At 37.9% G+C, this 21,846-nt stretch overlaps 1 protein-coding gene across 1 annotated transcript in view; it reads right to left on the bottom strand.

Annotated features, from left to right (window-relative positions):
* LOC140235903 (uncharacterized) overlaps positions 1-9,513 on the bottom strand; it is a 33,004-nt gene extending 23,491 nt beyond the window's left edge. The window contains exons 1-5 of the mRNA XM_072315894.1: positions 9,409-9,513; positions 7,723-8,807; positions 5,431-5,577; positions 3,934-4,129; positions 2,615-2,800 (exon numbers count right to left, since the gene is read on the bottom strand). Coding sequence (XP_072171995.1) covers positions 2,615-2,800; positions 3,934-4,129; positions 5,431-5,577; positions 7,723-8,807; positions 9,409-9,513 — 1,719 coding nt within the window. The remainder of the gene's footprint in view (positions 1-2,614; positions 2,801-3,933; positions 4,130-5,430; positions 5,578-7,722; positions 8,808-9,408) is intronic.
* Positions 9,514-21,846: the final 12,333 nt, after the last annotated feature.

Genomic DNA, 21,846 nt, shown 5'->3' with positions numbered 1-21,846 from the left:
ACACTGACATACTGATAACCACTTTTTATCTCAAGCATAATCCACATCTCTGATGGTTATTCAGTATAATTTTCTTTAATGAGCCCCCACACGATTATTTCACACAGCTCACTCACAAATTTTGATGGAATGGTAGTACGGATAAGACGCTAAATAAATATGACCTTACATGTTTTCATAGTCATCCTGAATTTTTGGCGTCAAGGAAAAGGTAATTCATTCAGAGACGTTCTTTTTCAGACATAAGTGAATTCCACGTTTCCTGATAAGATAAATAATACACACGTTCATGGCAGAAGTACTTGATTAAATAGTTGAAGTGTGTGGGCTTCCTCACAAGGAAAAACAAAGCTGTAGATTTGCATTAGAACAAAAATTAAGACGTGTGATTCTGGGATTTTTTCCCAAAATATGCATTTTTGTCATTTTTCAGCTTCAAGGCATTATTTTTTAAAGAAAATGCAGTAAGAACATTACAAAGTATATATTTTCTGAAAGGTACAACCCTCCCTTACCAAATGATACCTAAAACCATGAAAAAACACCCCCAGGTGACAATTTTACAAGAGTTTGAATATCGAAAAGCCCGAAAATGGCCAATTGTACATCGTTCAACGTTTTCACCCATATACATATATAATTTTTATAAGATAAAGACAAAATATGTATAATCGTTAAGTAACAGCTTTAACAGAAGTTGGTGAGCATTCATTTCATTTCATTTCATTTATTTCATTCGTTCTCTTTTTTTCGGCAAATATAACGCGAAATGAATCAGAAGATATAAGAATCAGAAGATATCAGAAGATATTCAAAATCAGAGTTGCGTCAATTAAATGTCAAATAATTCTATCGCAAAAATGATTCATCACTTCGAATAATATCACAACAAGCGTTGAATAGTCAAATACTACAATTTGATAAACATAAAATGTTATTATGTTCTCCAAATGGTTTCGATGTGCGAACGTTTTTATGCATGAGCGCATGTAAATTCCAAACAAACTCGAGATGAACATCCGTAGACTGTCGGCTATGTGTAGCTTGTAGTGGGTTTGCTCTCGCCTCAGCAAATACAATCGCAATCGCAGGAAATTTGTCTTTGGATGTATACCTTGGTCTTAAAGTACTGTCAATATGCCATAGACAACAAATATTATTGCAATTTTGTTGTCCTGAACACACACCATGTTATTTCCCCCAGTGATTGGTATGATTGTTATTTCGGGAAGGTTAGGGACCGTTCCCAAAAGCATTTCCAACCTTCTTGGCTAGATTATTATGCGCGTTTCCTCCCTTACCAGTCATCATCTATATAATGTTATGCCTTAATACAGAACGTGACCTAACCACTCGCATAAAGAACGCACTCGGAGCAGTGAGAAGTAACGACGCTCAGCCACGTTTCTTTCCTATCAATGACGGATCATGAGACTCTATGAGCAACTAACCAACTGCCACCGCTGATGGCGCACTTCACTAGAACATTTCAGGAAAAATGAGACAGGAATATCATTATTCCTCCTTAAGTCTTAAGATGTAATAGAAAGAAACTAAGTTTGTTTGTTTATTTGTGTTTCTTTTTTTTTTTTTGAAGTATGTAGGTTTAATTTTGTAAGCAAGATGCTATTGATTCTTTTTATGCATGTTAGCTCTCTTCTTTCGCGGCATTCCACATCACATCCCATACGTATTTTATTGCGAATTTGTATACTTTTATACGTGCCTTCACAGAAAAGATAATACGTTCCGCTTTCAGCAATTCCATATGTCAGTTGCTCGGTCGCTTTCAACGCTCTATACACATCTACTATGGCTAATAGTCTCTGTGGGCTTGATCTTGAATGTATCGATTGATATAGGCTTTTTGTTTTTAGTTGTCTCGTCTCTTTACTTCTATTTCTGTTTCCTCTTTCTCCCTTTTTTCCCTTCTTTTCTCATTTCCCGCACATCTTGTAGTTAAGCTATTTTTCCCCTGTGAGATGCCCACATAGTACAAGCGCAGTCTTTTGAGCGGGTACCTTCACTTTTTTTTCGCAGAATGTATAAATATGTTTGTATGAAAAATGCCTCACTTTGTAATGACTACTGACAAAATGATACATGTTATTCTTTGCTACCTATGTATCATTCCTTCAAATGCATGACGAGTTTATACTTTTTGTACATTCTGTTGAAAGAATTGAAAATGAAACCTTTGAATTGAATTGAATTGAATTGAAGACAAAGAATATAAGAAAAGAAGAGGAAGAAGAAGAGGAAGAAGAAGAAGAAGAAGAAGAAGAAGAAGAAGAAGAAGAAGAAGAAGAAACAGAAGCAAGAGAATAAGATTTGTTTTTTTTTCGCAGTTTGCGTAGCATTATTTCATTTTCACCACGTCAGTTTTCATGACAATGTATAATTATTATTTAAGGTTCCACAATATCATTAATGCATACTCTTCTCAGTTTCTTTGTTTTGCTTATGAAATTTTATTCACTGCTACCAAAGGAAAGTGAAATGCCTACGTTGTCGTCGCTAGAATGACATAAAATTTAATTTGAACTGAATCGAATTGGATTGAAAAGAAGATAAGAAGAAGAAGAAGAAAGAGAGAATTTATTTTGAGACTTACCGCAAACTTCCTCGAATACTGCTCCTTGTTGAAGTTCTTCGGGTCGTCGGAGCCGTCGACGGCGGAGAAGTGGAGCGAGGCCATCAAGCCCGAGTACGTGCTCGCCTTCGACTGTTCGATCATCCGCAGCATGACGCGGGTGATTCGGACAACCTTTACGATCGTCTCGCGGAACAGCTGCCGGAGCTGACGTCGATTAATTTGTTTGCGAGAGTGAGAGTATCGTTTTCAATAATGGTTAGGACAGATCATGTGACCATGCATCACAAAACCAACAAAGTGTCACGAGCCCGGTTTTTTCATTGAGGACTCAAGATAGGACGGGGTAACAAGTGTTAACCTAGTCAATCTTGAGTTTTTCATATTTTCTGTAAGGGAGTATGCTCTTTCAGATTCTGCTCTTAACTAAAAATCCATGTCTGGGGACATTACGTTGGCATAGTGATGTAGGGGCACAGAAACTTCAGAGGAAAGCAGTGATATGGACAACACATTATAAATTGAAACGATAAAATCAATTATAATGCTGCAGCAGATCAAACGATTTTTTTTTTCAAGTTCAATTTTAAGATGAAGTTATAGATTTCATCTCTTACAAAATGTGAATACAATGAACCGTTTGAATGTACATAATGGACAGAAATTAGTTCAACAATATAATGGAAAAAAGAGAACCTGTGAACTTAAATACAAATACAATTATATTGTATTAATTGCAGAGATTCCGAAACAAGTTGTTGGACATGGAGAAAACTGCTAAAAAGCAGGGCTTATAGTATGCAACCCCCTCAGGGGCTTGTACTCACCTATTCAGTCCCCTTTTGACACCACAATATCAATGATGATGGTGATGATGATGATGATGATGATGATGATGGTGATAATAATAACAATAATGATAATAATAATAATAATAGTAATAATAATAATAAAAATAATAATAACAATTATAATACTAATGATAATAATGATAGTAGTAGTAGTAGTAGTAGTAATAATAATAATAATAATAATAATAATAATAATAATAATAATAATAATAATAATGGTGAGAATGGTGAACGATGCATGTATTCGCTGACCGGTGCTATTCTTGGCTATTGAATGCACCCCGGTGGTCAGCGAATGAATCGGGCCACCAGACTATGAATCCCCACCCTACCAAGTCTTCAACTGGATTACGAATGGGGTTGTTAATTCTCAACATGTTATGCATAAAGTATGAGTGGAATAATAATTCGCTATAAGCATGCTTTATACATATATTTATCAATATGCATCGTCAATGAGACAAGTCTATGTAGAATTCGCAATCTCACCCTATTTCTCCTCGTTATAGAATCTTCCTGAACGTCAAGCCTTATCGGCTGCCCATCGTAATCCATCGAATAGCTGCGATCTTTCGGCTGCGACGGCCGACCCGAAGAGCGCCGCCTAGAGTTGAAAGCCCGTATCGACTGCTCCAAATCCATATTGGACGTGTCCGGGTCCGTAGCATCCGTTGTAGGAACAAAACTGCAGGAGTTACAGTGTAAGAGAGATAGAGAGACCAAAAGAAAATCGAAGGCTTGAATGGAATAGAATAAAATGACCCTTACGATCGATAAAGTCGAAATCAGAGAATGATGTTGTAATGGCTCGCGACAGTATAATGAATGCACTCAGGCAATCGAGACGTGCGTGCAATTAGTTCAAATTGAAGGGACGTAATCTGGGAAGAAACCTAAACCCTAGGTCACCTTGTGGTGAATTAAGGCATTGTTTGAATGGCAGAGGAATGTGACAGAGTTGATTTGTGTGTGTGTGTGTGTGTGTGTGTGTGTGTGTGTGTGTGTGTGTGTGTGTGTGTTCTCTTGGGAAGGAGGTATAAAAAAGTATAAAGGTAGATGATAAAATCATGGTAAATGTAAAGTTAAGATCATTGTGAGTTAGATACACGTAATTACGACAGAAGAATGCGAACCTTGAATTACAAAATAACAGCCTCCATATTTCCGTACCTATGATACCGTATAGCTCCATAGAGCAAAAGAATGGAAGTAAGAAAAAAAAAAACGAAAAGAAGTTGATCAAGTCATAGGCAAAAAGGTCAAAGGGAGTGAGGGGGGGGGGGGATTCATTTGCACAATTTTGAATCTTCACCTGTTGAGGACGAGCTGATTTTGCTTTGACACACATTTCCAAAAGATACTTGTCCGAAAATACTCGGAAAGTAAGCAAACAATAACCCCAAAAAGAGAGAAACAAATACAAATACAAAAAAAAAAAACATAGCAAAACAATATATCCCGAAGGAGGGGAGGGGGGATAAATGAAAAAAAAAAGCCGTAACTTGTCGCGGGGTCCGCCTTGAGATTTCGAGATTCTTCCCATCAAAAAGGGAGGAGGTGACATTACCCCGTGACCAAACCATAAGCGCGAACCCTCCCCTCCCCCCAAAACCCACATAAACACGCACACACACACCCCCACACACACTCACTCAAACAAAGTCCCGCCCCTCTACTGAGTATAGACATGCTGTCAAGACTGATTTTAAAATACCTTGTCACTTTTCTAAAAATAAAGGTTTTCCATGACAAATCGGTAGCAGAATAATGATGCATCAATTATTCTAACGTCACGGCTGTTCTTATATTGATTAACATCATTGTATTTGGTAAACAAGGATAGGACTAGTTTACAAGTTGTACATGTATATATTTCTAATTTATGACAAGGGCAGCTGCAGTGAGTGGAGTTTCCCCTTCGATTTCTCTGTACAAAAAGATGTCTGGGTATGAATAGACAGTTTGCACTTTGGACTAACCCCTTACCTCATAGTTGCCATGGTGAGGGGTGATCGACGATCTCTCTCGACGGAGATCGCCTGTCGCCGAGCGCGAAGTCGTCGGGGCTCCTCGCCGGCGTCCGTGGAAGAACGTCGGAACTCCTGCGATTCGTTTCCCTTCCACGTACTGCGCCTGGGGATCGAAACGAGATTTAATCACGACTGGGCACCCTCATTATTGCGTCGGAAGTGCACGAACATATTATAACCCAGTTGTTGGGTTGGCGCTCAAACTCTCTACCGTCTGATAAGTTTGTCTTTCTTACTTTCTTTTCAACAAACTGCAATTTTTTTTTCTCCATATGAAGCTCGGGTCCTTCTTCATTCATTCGTTCATCGCAAAGAGCAGGTTGCATAAACCGACACAGAGGCCCACTCGAATTACTCACAGCTGAACCCTATAGACGACCAGCTATAAAAGTGCAACCGAATATGAGTTATCCAGCCATCTTGTCAGACTGAAAAAGAAAATAAACAAGGATATTACCATTTAACGCATCGTTCATTTCTTGCTTTTTTTTTTCATTCTCTTGCCACTAAAATCTTTCCCGATGCGTCCTTATAAAAGCGTGATCAATTCGTGTCATGGATTGGCTATTAGAAAAAAAAAAGAGAGATTTAGAGAAGTCATACATTATGATCGAACAACTTGAACATGTAAAATAAATCAATGGAAGAGATCAAATGAGACTTTTCTAGGAAGAATGTTTGGCTTAGATTTACAATATATTTTTCTTCCTTTTCTTTTTTAAGCTGGAGAGTTGGTGTATAACCTAACGACTTTAATCTAAGTTTTGTTCTTTTACTACGCTGTAAATGCATTCAACGTAGCAGGGGCGGATCCAGGAATTCTGTAAGGGGGGGGGGGGCGTGACTAATATTTCTGGTACCACTTCCGGGTTTTATTTCCCTTTTTCCTTTTTATTTCTTTTGTTTTTAATGAAAAATAAAGGGGGTCGTGCGCCGGTTGCGCCCCCCTCTGGATCCGCCACTGCGTAGTGTAAGCATAGTTGAGCAGACTTATTTATATCATGGCATCACCACGTAGCTCCAGAAATTGTGATAGTCGACATCCTTTCGTAAAACTAGTGGCCATTTTTTTTTTCAATGAAAGCTGGGGAATAACTAATATAGAGGTAAATGCAAAGAAAAGATATCAATGTTCCATCAAAGAATAACGCAGAATTCGATCTATACAACGAGTCATTTTGACATCAGTGTTTAATATTCGTCGTATCCGCTTCTCATTTCCATGCTCCGCAGCTTTGACTAGATAGCAATGATACTGATAATTGTTTACATCCTCTTGAACTTTCTTTAAAGGGGATGGCTAGTAACTGATCAGTGGGAATCATGGGAATGTTGGGGGATGATTGTTCCAATCCTTGTGGGATTCATTTAAGAGTACAGTATATATCTGTTGTTGTGTGAAAATTATTTGCTTCAGAATGATCTCATATTCAAGTAATGTGCAGTTTAATGTTTCCAGGTTAGCATGCCTGTACAGCAACGGGGCATTAAACTGCACATTACTTGAATATGAGACCGTTCTGAAGCAAATAATTTTCACACAACAATATATATATAATGTACTCTTAAATGAATCCCACAAGAATTGGAACAGCATCCCTCAGCATTCCCACTGATTCCCACTGATCAGTTACTAGTCATCCCTTAAAGTGCTATGTTTGTTTGTTTTTTTCTAGTCACAAGTAACGTATAGTTAATGAGTCATAGGATGTGTTTGATTTTTTTTTCTGAAGTGTAAAGTTGCCACAAATCCCTTTATCCCAAGAAACGCTGCAAGCATGATGACGCACCATAATAATATTCTAAGGGCCTTGAGTTCACATGTACCTGTTTGAAATCTGAACTGACGACATCGTCGTTCGAACAGACAGCAAGACATGGTAGCTGCAAATCTCAGATGAAACCGAGTTGACCCGATTTTCTTTGAATAAAATTGTTACATTGCAATCGACAATGATTAGATTTTGACGTAGGCCCAATTATTGACATACAGCTGAGCTGTAATTCCAAGTAGCTCAAAGTACAAAATCTACGGTGAAAGCAATTGATTATTTCGTTTTCTGTGTTAAAACAACAATAACACCAAAAAGTACCAAGGAAATTATGACATACAGAAATCCGGTAGCATGAAACTCAGTAGTTTGCACACCCATTTCCTATTGCTTGTAGACAAAATAATCCTACAAATAAAGCATTGATTTTGTTTACATCGTTCTGTTCGTTTCTGTGTTCTATCTCTAAGACTCACATTTTGAGGATACTATTCCCCCATTGGTGATAGAGCACCTCCGAGGTCCAGAACCCACTTTTGAGTTGCCGCTGAAAGATGTCGTCCCCGATCACGGATTTCTCCCTCCTCTGCCGGACCCGCCGGTGAAGATGCACCCGCATGTCCTCCAAGGCCGCTTCCTTTCGCTCCCGATGTTGCCGCTCGACCGCCGCTCTCGCAGAGTGCGGACGAGACATGTTCATCTCGACTTGACCGTCGGAATCGTGCCGCGACGAGGTCGACGCTCCATCGGAATCATCGATGGAACTTTCACTTCTCTCTGGTAAGTTTTTAGTTCTGAAAGTGTTTTTGTGAGGAGCGGTATACTTTGCAGGTGCTGATATTGATTGGACACGAGAACCTGCTTTTGATTGCACCATGTCCGAGTCTTGTATCCCATTGTTCTCCGTCGCAGCTGAAACAGGGCTAGCCGTCAAGTGTTTTCCGATACCATAGAGTTGTTCATTTCGGTTGGGATCTTGTTTGGTGGTGTCTGAAGCATCATCGTATGCAAACTCATCGTCTTCATCAATGATATATTCAGTAATCAAGGAATTTCTCTGTTGGCAGATTCCTTGTTTACCCGTGGGTATCCATCCGCTTCTAACGCCTCGTTCCCCTTCTCCAGCACCACGAGTACCTTGCCTACCACCACGACTGTCATCTAAACCCACTCCCTCTTCTCTTCCTACCCCACCCGGCCTCCTTGTCCCTTGCCCTTTCCTCGAAGCAGGGACCATCCCATCGCGTGTCCTCTGCAGATGCTGTCTCGAAGACGTAGGTCTTCCGCCTGCATCCTTACACACCACTGAAGAATCTCTATCGGTCACCCCCAGTTCATCCTCACTACAACTCTCCCACCAATCTTCGTTACCATAGAGACCACTACCAAGAGCGTGGTAGAAACCGTCCCTCTTGCGTTGCTCTTCCGCCATAGCCGATATTTCCGCTGTGACAGGATCCTCCTCCCTGGTCTCCGATACATTCCTGTTTTTCTTCTTTCCCTGACCGAGTCCCTTTTTCCTCATCTGGGACCGTTTCCTTTGGTCGCTTGACATCCGATCCTTGACAGCAGAAACAGAGAGACAATTAATGACCTAATTTCTTTTCCCCCTGTATTAGAGTTAAAAATTCGTAAGAAGAAGGGACGGTTTCAATATATTTCTTTTAAAAAAAATCCCATGATTTTTGTAACTTCTTCGCACGCTTGTTGATTTCAAACAAAAGAAAGCAAGGATATCTTGCTGGGACCATCGACCCACACATAAATCGCGTTTCTCTGCAAGACAATTCCAACTTTCTTCTCTCTCTCTCTCTTTCTGTCTTTTCCTGTCTCTATTTATTAATCGATCTATTTATCTTTTATTTGTTTATATATTTATCCATATTTATTTATATATTTATTCATTTATTCTTTCATTCATTCATTCATTCATTCATCTTTTTAATTATCCATCTATTTATCTCCTTTTTTTGGTACATATCAATCTCTCTCAAGAGGACACAACACATATAATGGCGAAGTCTGAAATCAAGGAAAGACATTAACAATTGAAAATAGAGAAGAAAGTATCATTGACACATTTTTGTTCAATAATGGAGAGGAAGAAGTAAATATTATATCTTATAATACCACAAAATTAGTTACAAACACACAAAAAATACTTTTGATTTGGCTGTGGTGGTCTTATTGTTTCCCTTCCTCCATAAGTACACGGGATGCCCGTCTCCGACCGGGCGGATGAGATGGTGACCCGCTCTTGTATCCATGGTAACGTCAGGGCGTTACCCTCGGATCGCATCACTTAGAGACTGCGGGCTTCTTTCTTGTTCCTGAAGCAGTACAAGAAGGAGAGATGACTTCCTAAGGTTTCCTTACCTGTGTGTGATCGAATTTAAAGTGCGTTTATAAAGCCCTATATACAGACATTTTTTTTTAAGTAATTCACTGTAACCTGTGGACAGGCTCGGAATTCGTGGTTACCATTCTTTCTCTTATTCTGTAATTATGAATATGCCTGAGTAACATTTATCTTCGTCCTCCTGTACGTTCAATAATCACAACTCTCTGCTTTCTTCAGTTAGCTAGATCAAAAGAGCAGCAATCCGCAGCCACAATACGACCGGTTGTGGTAACATTATTTTATGACAACATAAGTCAATGATGATATGTGACCGTGCACCTCAAAACGAACATAAAGTCGCACACACTGATTTTGCGTGAGGACTGAAAATAAGTGAAATGGGTCAACCTAGCCAAACTTGACTTTTTCATATTTTCTGAAAGAGCGGGTCTTCTTTTACATTATGCTAAAATTTGGTATCTTAAATTTGGCAGGAAAATGTGTTTTTTAGCAGTTTATCCCGAACATTTTTGGCAGAATAGTGTGATTATGTGTGTCTTTAGAATCCTTTTTTCATTTCTGAAAAACCTTGTCCACACTCTTCACTTTCAACTCTAATAACTTTTGAAAGGATAGTGCTACTGCTTTGAAAGTTGGTATTGATTATGGACAGAATGTGTTAATGAGGCATGCTTAATTTCAGTTTAATCCAATAATCCCTTCATTGTTGTTACTCTGGTGGTTTACTTCCTGTTTTTTGTCCCATTTATCGCACAGCCAGCACGGTTTGGTAAAGATTAAGCGCTTGCATAGACACTGTACTTCAGAGCCTCTTTTCTCAGTTCACACTTTTCCTGAGTTTGTGATTTCTTTCCAATATTTAGATAGGTTAGGAGAGTCCATTTGATTTGAGTTACATCATTTTAAAGCTTAAAGTCTGCTCTTTCAGAATATGGTCTTAACTAAAAATTCATGTCTGGCGACTTTTTGTTTGTTTTGAGGTGCAGAGTCACTTATTATCATCGACCATTTTTTAAACTGATTTTTTTTTTTTAAGAATATACAGCATCGTAGAAATCATATTTCGAGTGTTTTATCTACCTTCATCATTCAACGTGAATGGTATCTGTTAAGATAGAATTTCCGAATATAAAAGTTTTCTACTTTTTCAATGTTTACTAAATAAAAGGAGACTTTGAGTGCTAAAACATCAATTGTCGTCACTACGCACAGCTATACTATACTCATAACGGACGAAGTATCAAGACGCCACTACTACTTCCACCATCACCATCATCACTACCATCATGACCACATCCAGGCTGCATCCACACTAACAGTTATCATCACTATCACCACCATCACCACCGCTACAACCACCACCACCACCACAACACCAAAGACGACAGCAGCAGCAACAACAATAACAAAAACAACAGCAACAAAACTTAACACTTGAGTTCATGAAAAGTATAAAATGTCTTGAGGTAGGACTATGTCGCACTTACACACAGAAAACCATGTCGTTTGGTCCCTCGCAAGATTTTTCCTGTGGATGAGCTTGGCCTCGCTTGGAAGAGATGATCCGGCGAATTCTCTGAAGATATTTTCTGACTCCGATGGGTGACCGTTTATCATGTTGCCTTATGTTTCTCAAGTGGACAGCTAGCGACGGTTACATTTTTAGAAATAAGGACCGTTGGATGAGGACCATCTTCTATTTCCAACGGTTCCGGACGTGATGTGTTGTATGGCTTGAAGGATTTGCCCCCAAGGCGTTTACCGACTACAGACCTAAGAGCACTTTATAATCCGCTTAAAGAAAGGGCTTCAGGCCGTCACCACTTACGGACGCACCTTGGTTTGTAACATGCAGTTCGTGCGTCCCGTCACTGTGTTATCGTGCGAATCGCTAGCGCGCCCTCCAATGGTAGAGGGGCGATAAAAAAGGTCTTTGGTGTTTATTTTCTCGCCGCTAATGCGGCTATTTACAAGTAGTTTGCCCACTTCAGCGCGATCGATCGTACGGCCGGGCGATCGATCGCGAGCACAATCAAATCTTGGGTTGATAATTGCGCGTTGAATTGTCCTGAATCGGCCCTGACATGAGGGTGGATCATTAGGCATTGAGACAACCACAGAGGAAAACAATGAACACATGTTTTCGAGTGGAAAGAGGGCCAGCAGGGGGCCTCAGCAACACAGAGAAGACCGGTTTCCGAGATAAATTGAAGATGATTAGACAATCGTGCAGAAGCAGTGCTTTTAATCAGTGCATGTTGCGCCAATAATGTCTCATAGGTTTAATTGGAAGCACAAAGCGGTCTACGGCAGTATACCACATCAATATCGGTAGTATATTGATGACCATCCCTTGTTTATAACTTGGATCAAACATTGGACTAGCCTATTCAGACAACAATAAGCACGATGAACCTTCTCTCCCTCATAAACAGAAAAAAAAAAACTGTAGCCGCACATTCGATATCAATAAAACCATATAAGTCTTATCGCAGGGTGTGTAAACGTAAGGGACGAGTACGGGGAGGGGGAGGGGGAGTAAGTTGATATAACCTCCTCCACTTTAGTGGGTCTTGCGAATGACGTAGCAAGAGATTTGGTTATTCCAGGTATGTCCCCTTTTTCGATGTTGCCTGTTTGCTATCATTATTCTTTGTTTCTAGTACAACGTGTACCTTGACCATTATCAAATTCTGCCGCATGATATATAGAAACAGTGCCTCTACTCTTACTCTGTTCAAAGAATGAATTGAACAAATGCACCAATAAATCTGCCCATGTCTCCCTCTACGGGCAATACCACATGATAGCAGAGAAGTTGTTGTTTTATTTTACTATCAACCATAAATAATTTTACGCAAAGGATAAAAATACTTCAAACATAAATCTGTCCATGTCTCCCTTTATAGAATTAAGGATAAAAATACTCCAAACATCAGCATTCTTTGAGCAATAATAGACGTTGAAGAAGAATAGAAGATTTTTGACTCACGGTGACAAAGTGCAACGAAAATCGAAAAACGTCTGGGCTGCCCAGAACGGGTCGATATGATCAATGCGAAAATAGAGCTCTCCAATATTTTCGCAAAAAGAAGGGAAGAAAAAATGCAAGGAATCTAAGCAATTAGAGTAATGATACTATCAGATATAATTGTATGGTTTAAGCAATAAATGTTATTGGCAAACAATGATAAAATTCGCTGAGAATAAAATAAGTGTTGTAGTTGATCATTTTCACCGATCTACCATTCATATCATAACAATTATATCATTACTAGAGTTATTGATGTCATTGTATTTTATCATTTCCGGAATAATATTCAAGAATATTCATACCGTCCCCCTACCCAAAAAAGAATAAGAAAAAATGTTTAAAAGATCAGCAATAAAAGAGACAGAGAGGGAGAGAGAGAGAGAGAAAGGGGGGGGGGGGAGGGGAGGGAAATAAAGAGGACGTTAACGAGCTCAATCGATATAAAAGACAAAGGTTACATTTAAAATGACAGCGCGTTTTGTGGACGATGCATTTTCTTTGGAAATAACAGTATAGGATAACTTTAGATTCAGCAAGACAAAACAGTATGGTGTGCATTGATAAGGTTGTTTATTTCCAAACGTCTGGCCAGATTAAAAGAGCTACCCTGTCGAATAACGCCACATAAAGTAATCTGTGAACCTGATTCACCTGAGCTGGTGTTGACAACTACGAAATACGGTTACGAGTTGTTTAAAAAAAAAAGGGGAAGAAACGCGAAAAAAAGAAAACGAGGATAATAAGCAAACAAACGACATGGCAAAGAAAAGCAGCGTAGGGCCGACTACACTGTAGATGGATTAAAAAAAAAAAAAAAAAGGTCGCGGAAATCCCATCTATGTGGACTAAATCAATGAGGGAAAATCGAATCTGCCCCTCAATTTGACGTCTCTCCAAAAATATCGATTCCCCGATCGGGATGCTCGATTTCCGGAGATCGCGACCCAAGCCATCCGAGCCACTCCCGCCTCTCATTTCAAAGTAGCGCCCCCTACCATGATGGTGCGGTAAGTCGACACCATTCTTGCCTGGGAGGAAGAGACGGTGGGACGTGCGCCCGCGATTGACGCACAGGGCTTCACACACGGAGAGTGCTTGTCGAGTTTGTTTTTATTTGGCGGCAGCCTACTATGATTCGATTCCGGTCTATGTAATCCTAACTTTCATTAACCTCGGTTTAGGTGGGAAAGTAGGTGTGTATGAAATCAACCTTCCTTGGTCTCGTTAATCTTTTTTCTTTTCTCCACAGTGTCTGGTGAACTATTTCTACAGTGCCTAATTGAACGAGTGACATAATTTGAATCAGTCGTAAGGGATTTACAACAAAACAAACGTATGTCAGTATTAACAACATTGAGGATTGAACAGGAGAAATTCGTCCAAGTAAGCCCTATCAATATATTAACCCTGTCTCCATCATATCCCCATACACTCTTTACAGTAACTAATGGGTTCATGTAAATAAAGTGTTAGAGGGAAATGAAACCCCATTATATGGATCGAGTAAATGCATCACTATTAATAAAACTCATAATCATATAATGATACTTCAGGAAAATCAGATTATCTGTTCAAAAATCTAAACGAATTTTCAAATTTTGGTCCCACCACCGCTGGATCAGAAGACTACAACTTTACAGTTCGTGATGTCACGCATGGAAAACTGCATTAAGAATATAAGGAAAATTCCACAAATAATATCATGTTTGTTTGTTTTTCAAATTAAAGTACACATTCTACCGGTTGATACTGACATGATGTGAAAGGTAATATTTTAAATACGCATGTGTTCTCAAGCTACTCCTCAAACTTATTAAGAGTAATGTTCGCTCTTCCGAAGGTTCGTTAGTCCGAAGATGAAGGTTAATTATTCCGAAGATCCGTTTGTCCGAAAATGGAAAAAAAAGTAAATAAATAATAAATAAATAAATAAATAAATAAATAAATAAATGAATAAATAAATAAATACATACATACATAAATAAATAAAATAAATAAATAAATAGATAAATAAATAAATAAATAAATAAATAAATAAATAAATAAATAAATAAATAAATAAATAAATAAATAAATAAATACGTAAATAAATAAGTAGATAAAGAAAGAAAGAAAGACAGGTACGTAGGGCCTACTGCCCTACCTTTCTAAATACGAACCTTACTTTGTTATCGGATTAACGAAACTTCGGAATAACGAAACTTATTTCATTTTCGAATTATCGAACCTTGGGAATAACGAACAGCAACCACTGATAATGTTGCATTCACTCATCACGTTCAATAAACATCATTCAAATAGATTCGTGTTTCATTCTTCTTTAACATTTGAGATTGCAGAAAACCGATTTCTAAAGCATTAGCTTGGTTACAATGAAAGATCATGCGATAATGCAGGCAATTTTATGGGAAAATGTAGGAAAGGAAACTAATTCAGTTCGCTGGAAAAAAGACAAAATTCCCGGATGAAGTGTTTTTTTTTTTTTTTTAACTGAATTTGATCAATTGAATCGATTTATGGCTTCCATGTATGGATGTAGAATTGTACTACCCATTCTAGATTTTTTTCTTTTGCTTAAGCAAATCATAAACCCATGTCTGGTTGCCATGGTGACAATCATTACTACCTAATCTCGGAATTTCATCACAAACAGAAAGAACAGAGTTTTCCCTCTGAATTTTTCAAAAAAAAGTTTTGTTGCTTGTGCTTGAGTAAGATCTTTGTTGATGTTAGAAACAACAACAACAACAACAACAACAACAACAACAACAACAACAACAACAACAACAAGAACAACAACAACAAGAACAAGAACAACAACAACAACAACAACAACAACAACAACAACAACAACAACGAAACAAAAGTCCCGATCTGGTCTGGAAGATTTGAACGATTTTCATCCTCCAAACAGTACGAGAGGATCTTAAAACATCACCAGCAGTAACAACAACAGCACAAATTCTTACACTAGAGACACAAGAATGATGGCAGAAAATCAAATGCTAATTCATTTCATCAGTCATGTTATATTAATTACCAATGTCACCATGGTGACAGAAGAATTTCAGTTTTGAACAACGATGAATTCATGCTTCGTATTTTTCCCATTTCCATGAATATCCCATCTCATAATCGCTTTCTCTCCATTTCCCTATCACTAGCTGCAGCTGTCTCTTCTCGACAAATAATTTCTCTTTCTCCATAAATTATGTCTGTCTGTTCCTTCCAATATTTCTTATCCTTTTTCTTCCATCCTCCTCCTCTCTCTCTCTCTCTCTCTCTCTCTGTCGGCCTGTCTCTCCTAATCTCTTCCTCACTCTCCCCCTCTCTGTTAATCATTCTCTCTGTTTTTCTCCATCCCTTCCTTCCTCTCTCTTTCTGTTTCTCTGTTTGTCTGTCTGTCTGTTTGTCTGTCTGTCTGTCTGTGTCTGTCTCTTTCTCTCTTTCTTTCTTACTCTGCATCGGTCGTTCCGTCACCGACTCCCGGAACCTTCTCTCTGCTAGGCCAGCGGCCTGGGGGCGTCACCCCGTCAGTCAAGCCTTTCGATTGAATCAACACGGGGTGTCAGTGATAGCGTTCCGCAGCCCCCAAACACACACGTTCTTGGATTTCCCTCTCGTATTCGTGTATTTTGTTTGTTTGATTGTACGTATGTCCTGTCGTACATTTTCTGTTTTCCAGGTGTTTTGTTCAAACAATTATTGTCTTTATTGCCCTGAAAATTGCATTGAACATTTACTATACTTTACATCATCATGCATATATATACGTGCATTGAGAGAACGCTCTGGATCATAATCTAGCATCTTTATAATAAACACCCTCCTTATCGCCAAAGGGGGAAAAAACTACACGTTTGTGGGAGATGACACATTTCAATTGAAATCGAAGAACTTTGGGCATAAGACAGACGAAAAAAAGCAGAAGACAAAAAAAAAAAAAAAATCAGCAAAATGAGATGACGAAAGTGCAATACGTGAGGAACAACATGAGGATCAAATGTGCATCGCTTTCCATGAACTTCAAATTGATAACCCAAACCTCGCGAGAACTCTTTGAGTATATCTTTTCTCTCCCCCTCAGGCTGAGGGGAGAAATCTTCAGGGAACAACGCATAGAGCCCTTGTATTACGTTACAATCCTCCCTGCTTATCGCTCACAATATTTCTCTTCTTCCTATGGGTTTAACTATTTTCCTTTAAGAGGAAAAAAAAAACACAGGAGAAAAGGAAAAATGTCTTCATGAGGAGAGAGAGAGAGAGAGAGAGTGGGAAAAAAGTGACATGTGGGTACATGAATATGTGGTTGTACAAGACTATAGATTGTTAATCCTAATGTCCTTCGTTCGGGTCATCTATAGCAGTGCCGGATGTGAACGCGAAAACATGTTATCCTCATTGTCCACATGATGGGTTTTGGTACCCTGGGGTACCACATAAGAACCCGCCATTTCGTTTTCAACACACCTACAATGGGTTGTAAAAAAAAAAAATGTTGACAATGACTTTTAGTGCTTTATGGGAGGACATTACCCGTTGCAGCAAAGAACTCATAAGTGTAGAAGCAGTATCTAGGGCAGATTAACCACACAGCACAAGTGATCTCAGTGTCACCGTCACATTATGCATTACTAATCCACGAAGACGATTTTAATCAGGCTAATAATGGGAAGAAATCTAAATGATTTTCTTCCAAAATATAATTCAAAATTGTAGTAACATGTTTTGAAGAAAACAAAAACACCATGGAATTAAGATTATCTTATTATATTTCTTATTGTAATTACGATTAAGTCATGACATGACAATGAGATTAATATTTTCCACTGTTAAAATTTGGCCAGAGTGACGGCAGTGTGTAACTCTACATCTTACCAACACGAGGAGGCGCTACACAACCACGTGACCAGGCGTGTGACAGTACCCCGGGATACTGCGTGGTTTATCATAGTCCTTGCTTGTGTGGTTGATGTACAGCCGTCAATCACGTTGTTGTTTCGTAGCAACCGTTTCATTACTTTCTGAGCGACCGCGTAAAACATCATAACATCTTAAGTATCATAATTTACGCGAGATGAAATCAATATTTCTGTTGCACCTCACAAACATGATTAATTGGTATTTCTAAGAGAGAAAGAGAGAGAGAGAGAGAGAGAGAGAGAGAGAGAGAAAGAGAGAGAGAGATAACGTTTATAGCTTCAGTAGTAATCGTATTTCTATACTGAAGCAGTAGGTGTGGAAATTATTAATGAATTAGCTATAGTCGTAGTTGGCTAGAATATTAATGAATCAATTTCCACCGGTGCGCTTAGACATAAAAGGCCGTGCTTAAATTCAAGTTCGAATACTTCTATTGTCACATTCCCATGTAATTTCCCGATGTTGTAGAATTGGTTTCTTTCTTTTTCATCTTCTTTTTTGGTTAGGGATACATATCCACGGGCGAAATACAAACAGCACTAAAAGCAACACTAATTGAACGAAAACAGAAGATTGTGTGTATACTCACCGACATGATTTATTTCTCCAAGACAACTTGCATTCATGTTACCTTTCCTATCACATGCAACGCAACGGATTTCACTGTTTTTCAATGGAAATATACCCAATGCACTTCTCACCTACCATCCCTCCTACACCCTAAGTTGGAAGTATCTCAGATAGGATGCACCTGCGTATATCGATCGCAATTCGATACATTGCACAATCTCTGGACGCAGACCTTACAGCACAGCTACGCACCCGCGTCGTTATTACACCACGCGGCTTCGTTAGATATTCGCCTGCAGAGCTGGACGTGACGTCACCCACACTTACCTTGTTAATGATTAATGTTCATGTGGTGAGGAGACTGTCTCAGGACACGTTTCTAGTTAGTTCCAGAGACAAAAACGAAATTAAAATCCCAAAACAAAGCAAAAAACCAAAAAAAGAAACAAAAACAAAAAACAACAACAACAACATACACACACACACACACAATGTCTAAGGACATAATTTTTGGCTTCAGAGGCAAGTAAAAAAGAAAACAAAGCAAAAAATAAAAAAACAAAAGATAAGACAACAGAACACAGAAACAGAAAAAAAAAATGAATAAGTGCTTGGTATTGGGCATGGAATGATTGAGAAAAAAATATGATGATGATGACGATGATGATGATGATGATGATGATGATGATACTACTACTACTACTACTACTAATAATAATAATAATAGTAATAAAGATAACGCTAACGATAATGCTACTACTACTACTACTACTACTACTAGTAATGATAATAACAACAACAGCAATAACAATGATTAACAATTTCGATCTTTTTCAGTTCTAGTTCAATGAAATCCATGAAATAATACAAAATGATATCACTGACAACTACTTCACTTTAGTTTATTGTGATAACTGATTATAGGTAAAAATCACAAAACACTGGCAAGAGACAATGATATGACACGTTAGAACACACTCTCACATTTAAGAAAAATTTTAAAACGAAAGAATTTTAAACTCTGACTTGCTTTTGAGAAATGGTGAGATACAAAGTAGATCACAATAACATGAGCGGATGAAGGAATGATTCCGTTGCTTAATAAATCTAGACTGTGCCGAAGGCAAATCGCTTGACATAGAAGAGACTCTGTTTCCTGGACTATACTTCCAATTGCCAACTCGAGTTTCCATTTTGTCTTGACAATATTGTTCAGGGCGAAGTATCATTTTTGCGCTGAACGGAGTAAAGAAAAACAGTGTCTAAGATGAACAACAACGTGGCGATTTACGTCCTTTGACAGAGTCAAAGAGAGAGAAAGAAATAGAAAATATTGCTATTATCACTCCCAAAAGGATAGATACGACCATTAAACGCAAATGCATTGGAGGTAAGTCATTTGGAGTAAGTTATTTTCATTCCTTTGAGCTTGTTAAAATTAACTACAAGAGTTTGATGATACAATTCATCACAAAATCAAATAAGCTATAGAACATTGACTACGCTGAAACAAACATAAAAAAAAAAATCAGAATAACTTACTTCAAATAAATTAAAGAGGAGAAAAAATAATCGATCAAAGGAGTACATTAACAAGGAAACGCTCGCAGAAGGATTTCAAGAATTCAAGAGCTGAGGAATTTCGAAGACAAAAATTGTCAAACTGTTAAAGTACATAATCATGTACTTGCAGTTATACTTATATATCCTTGCCAAAGGTCATTCGATGAAGCAATATTGTAATGTATTTTGTAATTGTAAGTCAGTGTCCAACGAGATAGAAACAAACAGACAAACAAAGAAAAACAAAACAAACAAATATATATTCCAAAGATCCGGAATTCATTATCCTGATCTTGATGATGTCAGTAACAACATTGGAAACCTAACAGTATCCTAGTGATGGCATTATCTTTTCATCTTGCAAATCCTGCAAACATGTGATGCATGCTTGACATTTGACAATGACATTCCGTCTGAAGCTAATGATCAATTTACTTTAACAAATAATTCCGCACGTCCCCCTCTTAAAACTTAATGGGAGAACTCAAAACGATTGATTATCATGCTTACTTTCCTGGCCGAGCGAAACTGGAAATGTTTTGAAGACTTTTTTTTAAGGATTGTTTATCAAAATAAAACCATGAAGATATATTAAGAGAAGGGAGGAAGAAGTATCAATTAAGTCTGGAATGTTAGAGAAAATGTGAAGCGATATAGGCGACAAAAAATAGAAATTGACTGATTGCCTCTACATATGACGAAGACATGATGTTGATTCATTTAGAACTTGATGGGATCTATTCTATTGGAATATAAAATACTATAACATTGTAAAATATATATATATATATATATATATATATATATATATATATATATATATATATATATTATGTATATGTATATATTCAACTGTTCTTCAGAAATTTTTCAAAAGCAGGGTGTGAGGCGTATTTTTTAACTTTTTTTTTTGAATATCATTACTTGATCATCACATTTTATAACTTAATTTCCTTTGTGGTTGTTCACTGTTTATGAATCATACATTTTTTATATGAACTAATTTATCTTTTTATATGTTTACTCATTTCAATTCTAAAACTAAATGTTAGTACAAAGGATACTGTACTTGTTTCTAAAAGTCCTTTATTTTCTGTTGTGAACTATGTTCATAATTGGCATTTGAAACGCACAAAACAATCTCTTTTACACCTCCATTTTTAAGCAGTCCTCTTTGGAATATTCATTGCAACTTTTAATACGTAGCCTTCTCATCTCATAGAAATTTGAAACAGATAGATAGACAGATAGATAGATGGATAGATAGATAAAAATATGATGGTAATACTTGATGGTAACAGTAATGATTATAATGCAAGATTTGTAGAATTGAAAAAAAAAATCAACAACATGAATTTCAGAATACAAGGATTAATGGAAGTTTTACAATTCAACGTAATACAGTCAAGATATCGAATTTTTCTGCTTATATCTGGGACTGCAATGTTAACTTGTACACAAAAGTGAAGTAATGTAAACAAAGAAGAGAAGTTAAATTCCATGACTAATGTTTACCAGATAGATTCGTCGCTGAATTGAAATTCTCTTGGTAAAAGTTAACATTATCATCTTCCTGTTGACGAAAATTCAAGAAAGCAAAAAACATAACAAACACTGCGTGACAAATTGAAACATTAGAGTTTGCAGCCTACGTGTTTTGGCTAGTCTTTAACAGTTTCAGCTCTTGGCGCGGTATGAACACGTATTGAATTATGAACCATCGTTCGCTATCAATGCGATCCTCCGACATTACTGCGCCCCTTGCCATATTGGTTGCTGGAATTTTTTTTTACCGAGCTCGTTATAAGAATTTCATGAACCGCGGTTAAGTCGCTCAATGACACGAAGTCAATTAGGTCCTATAAACAATTACAGGCCCTGAAATCTACAGCCATTTTTTTTCTCCTCTCCCTTTTCTATATTCTTTCTCGCCATGTAAGAACGGATCTCATTTTCCCGCCATATTTATGAGACCATAATTGGGTGTGACGTAAACACGAGAGTTTGGCTTCTCCATCAGTGCGATTTCCTAGTGCTCTGCATTTGCTATGCGTTACTTTTGTCTCCTGGTACTGCCAAGGGTCGAGAAGGATTCGATGACGTCACTCAATTGTGAGATATACGAGGTAGGCGTCCATGGAAAACAAC

The sequence above is a fragment of the Diadema setosum genome, chromosome 12 (genome assembly GCF_964275005.1).
Source record: "Diadema setosum chromosome 12, eeDiaSeto1, whole genome shotgun sequence".
NCBI lineage: Eukaryota > Metazoa > Echinodermata > Echinoidea > Diadematoida > Diadematidae > Diadema > Diadema setosum.
This window is presented reverse-complemented; position numbering and strand designations above follow the sequence as displayed.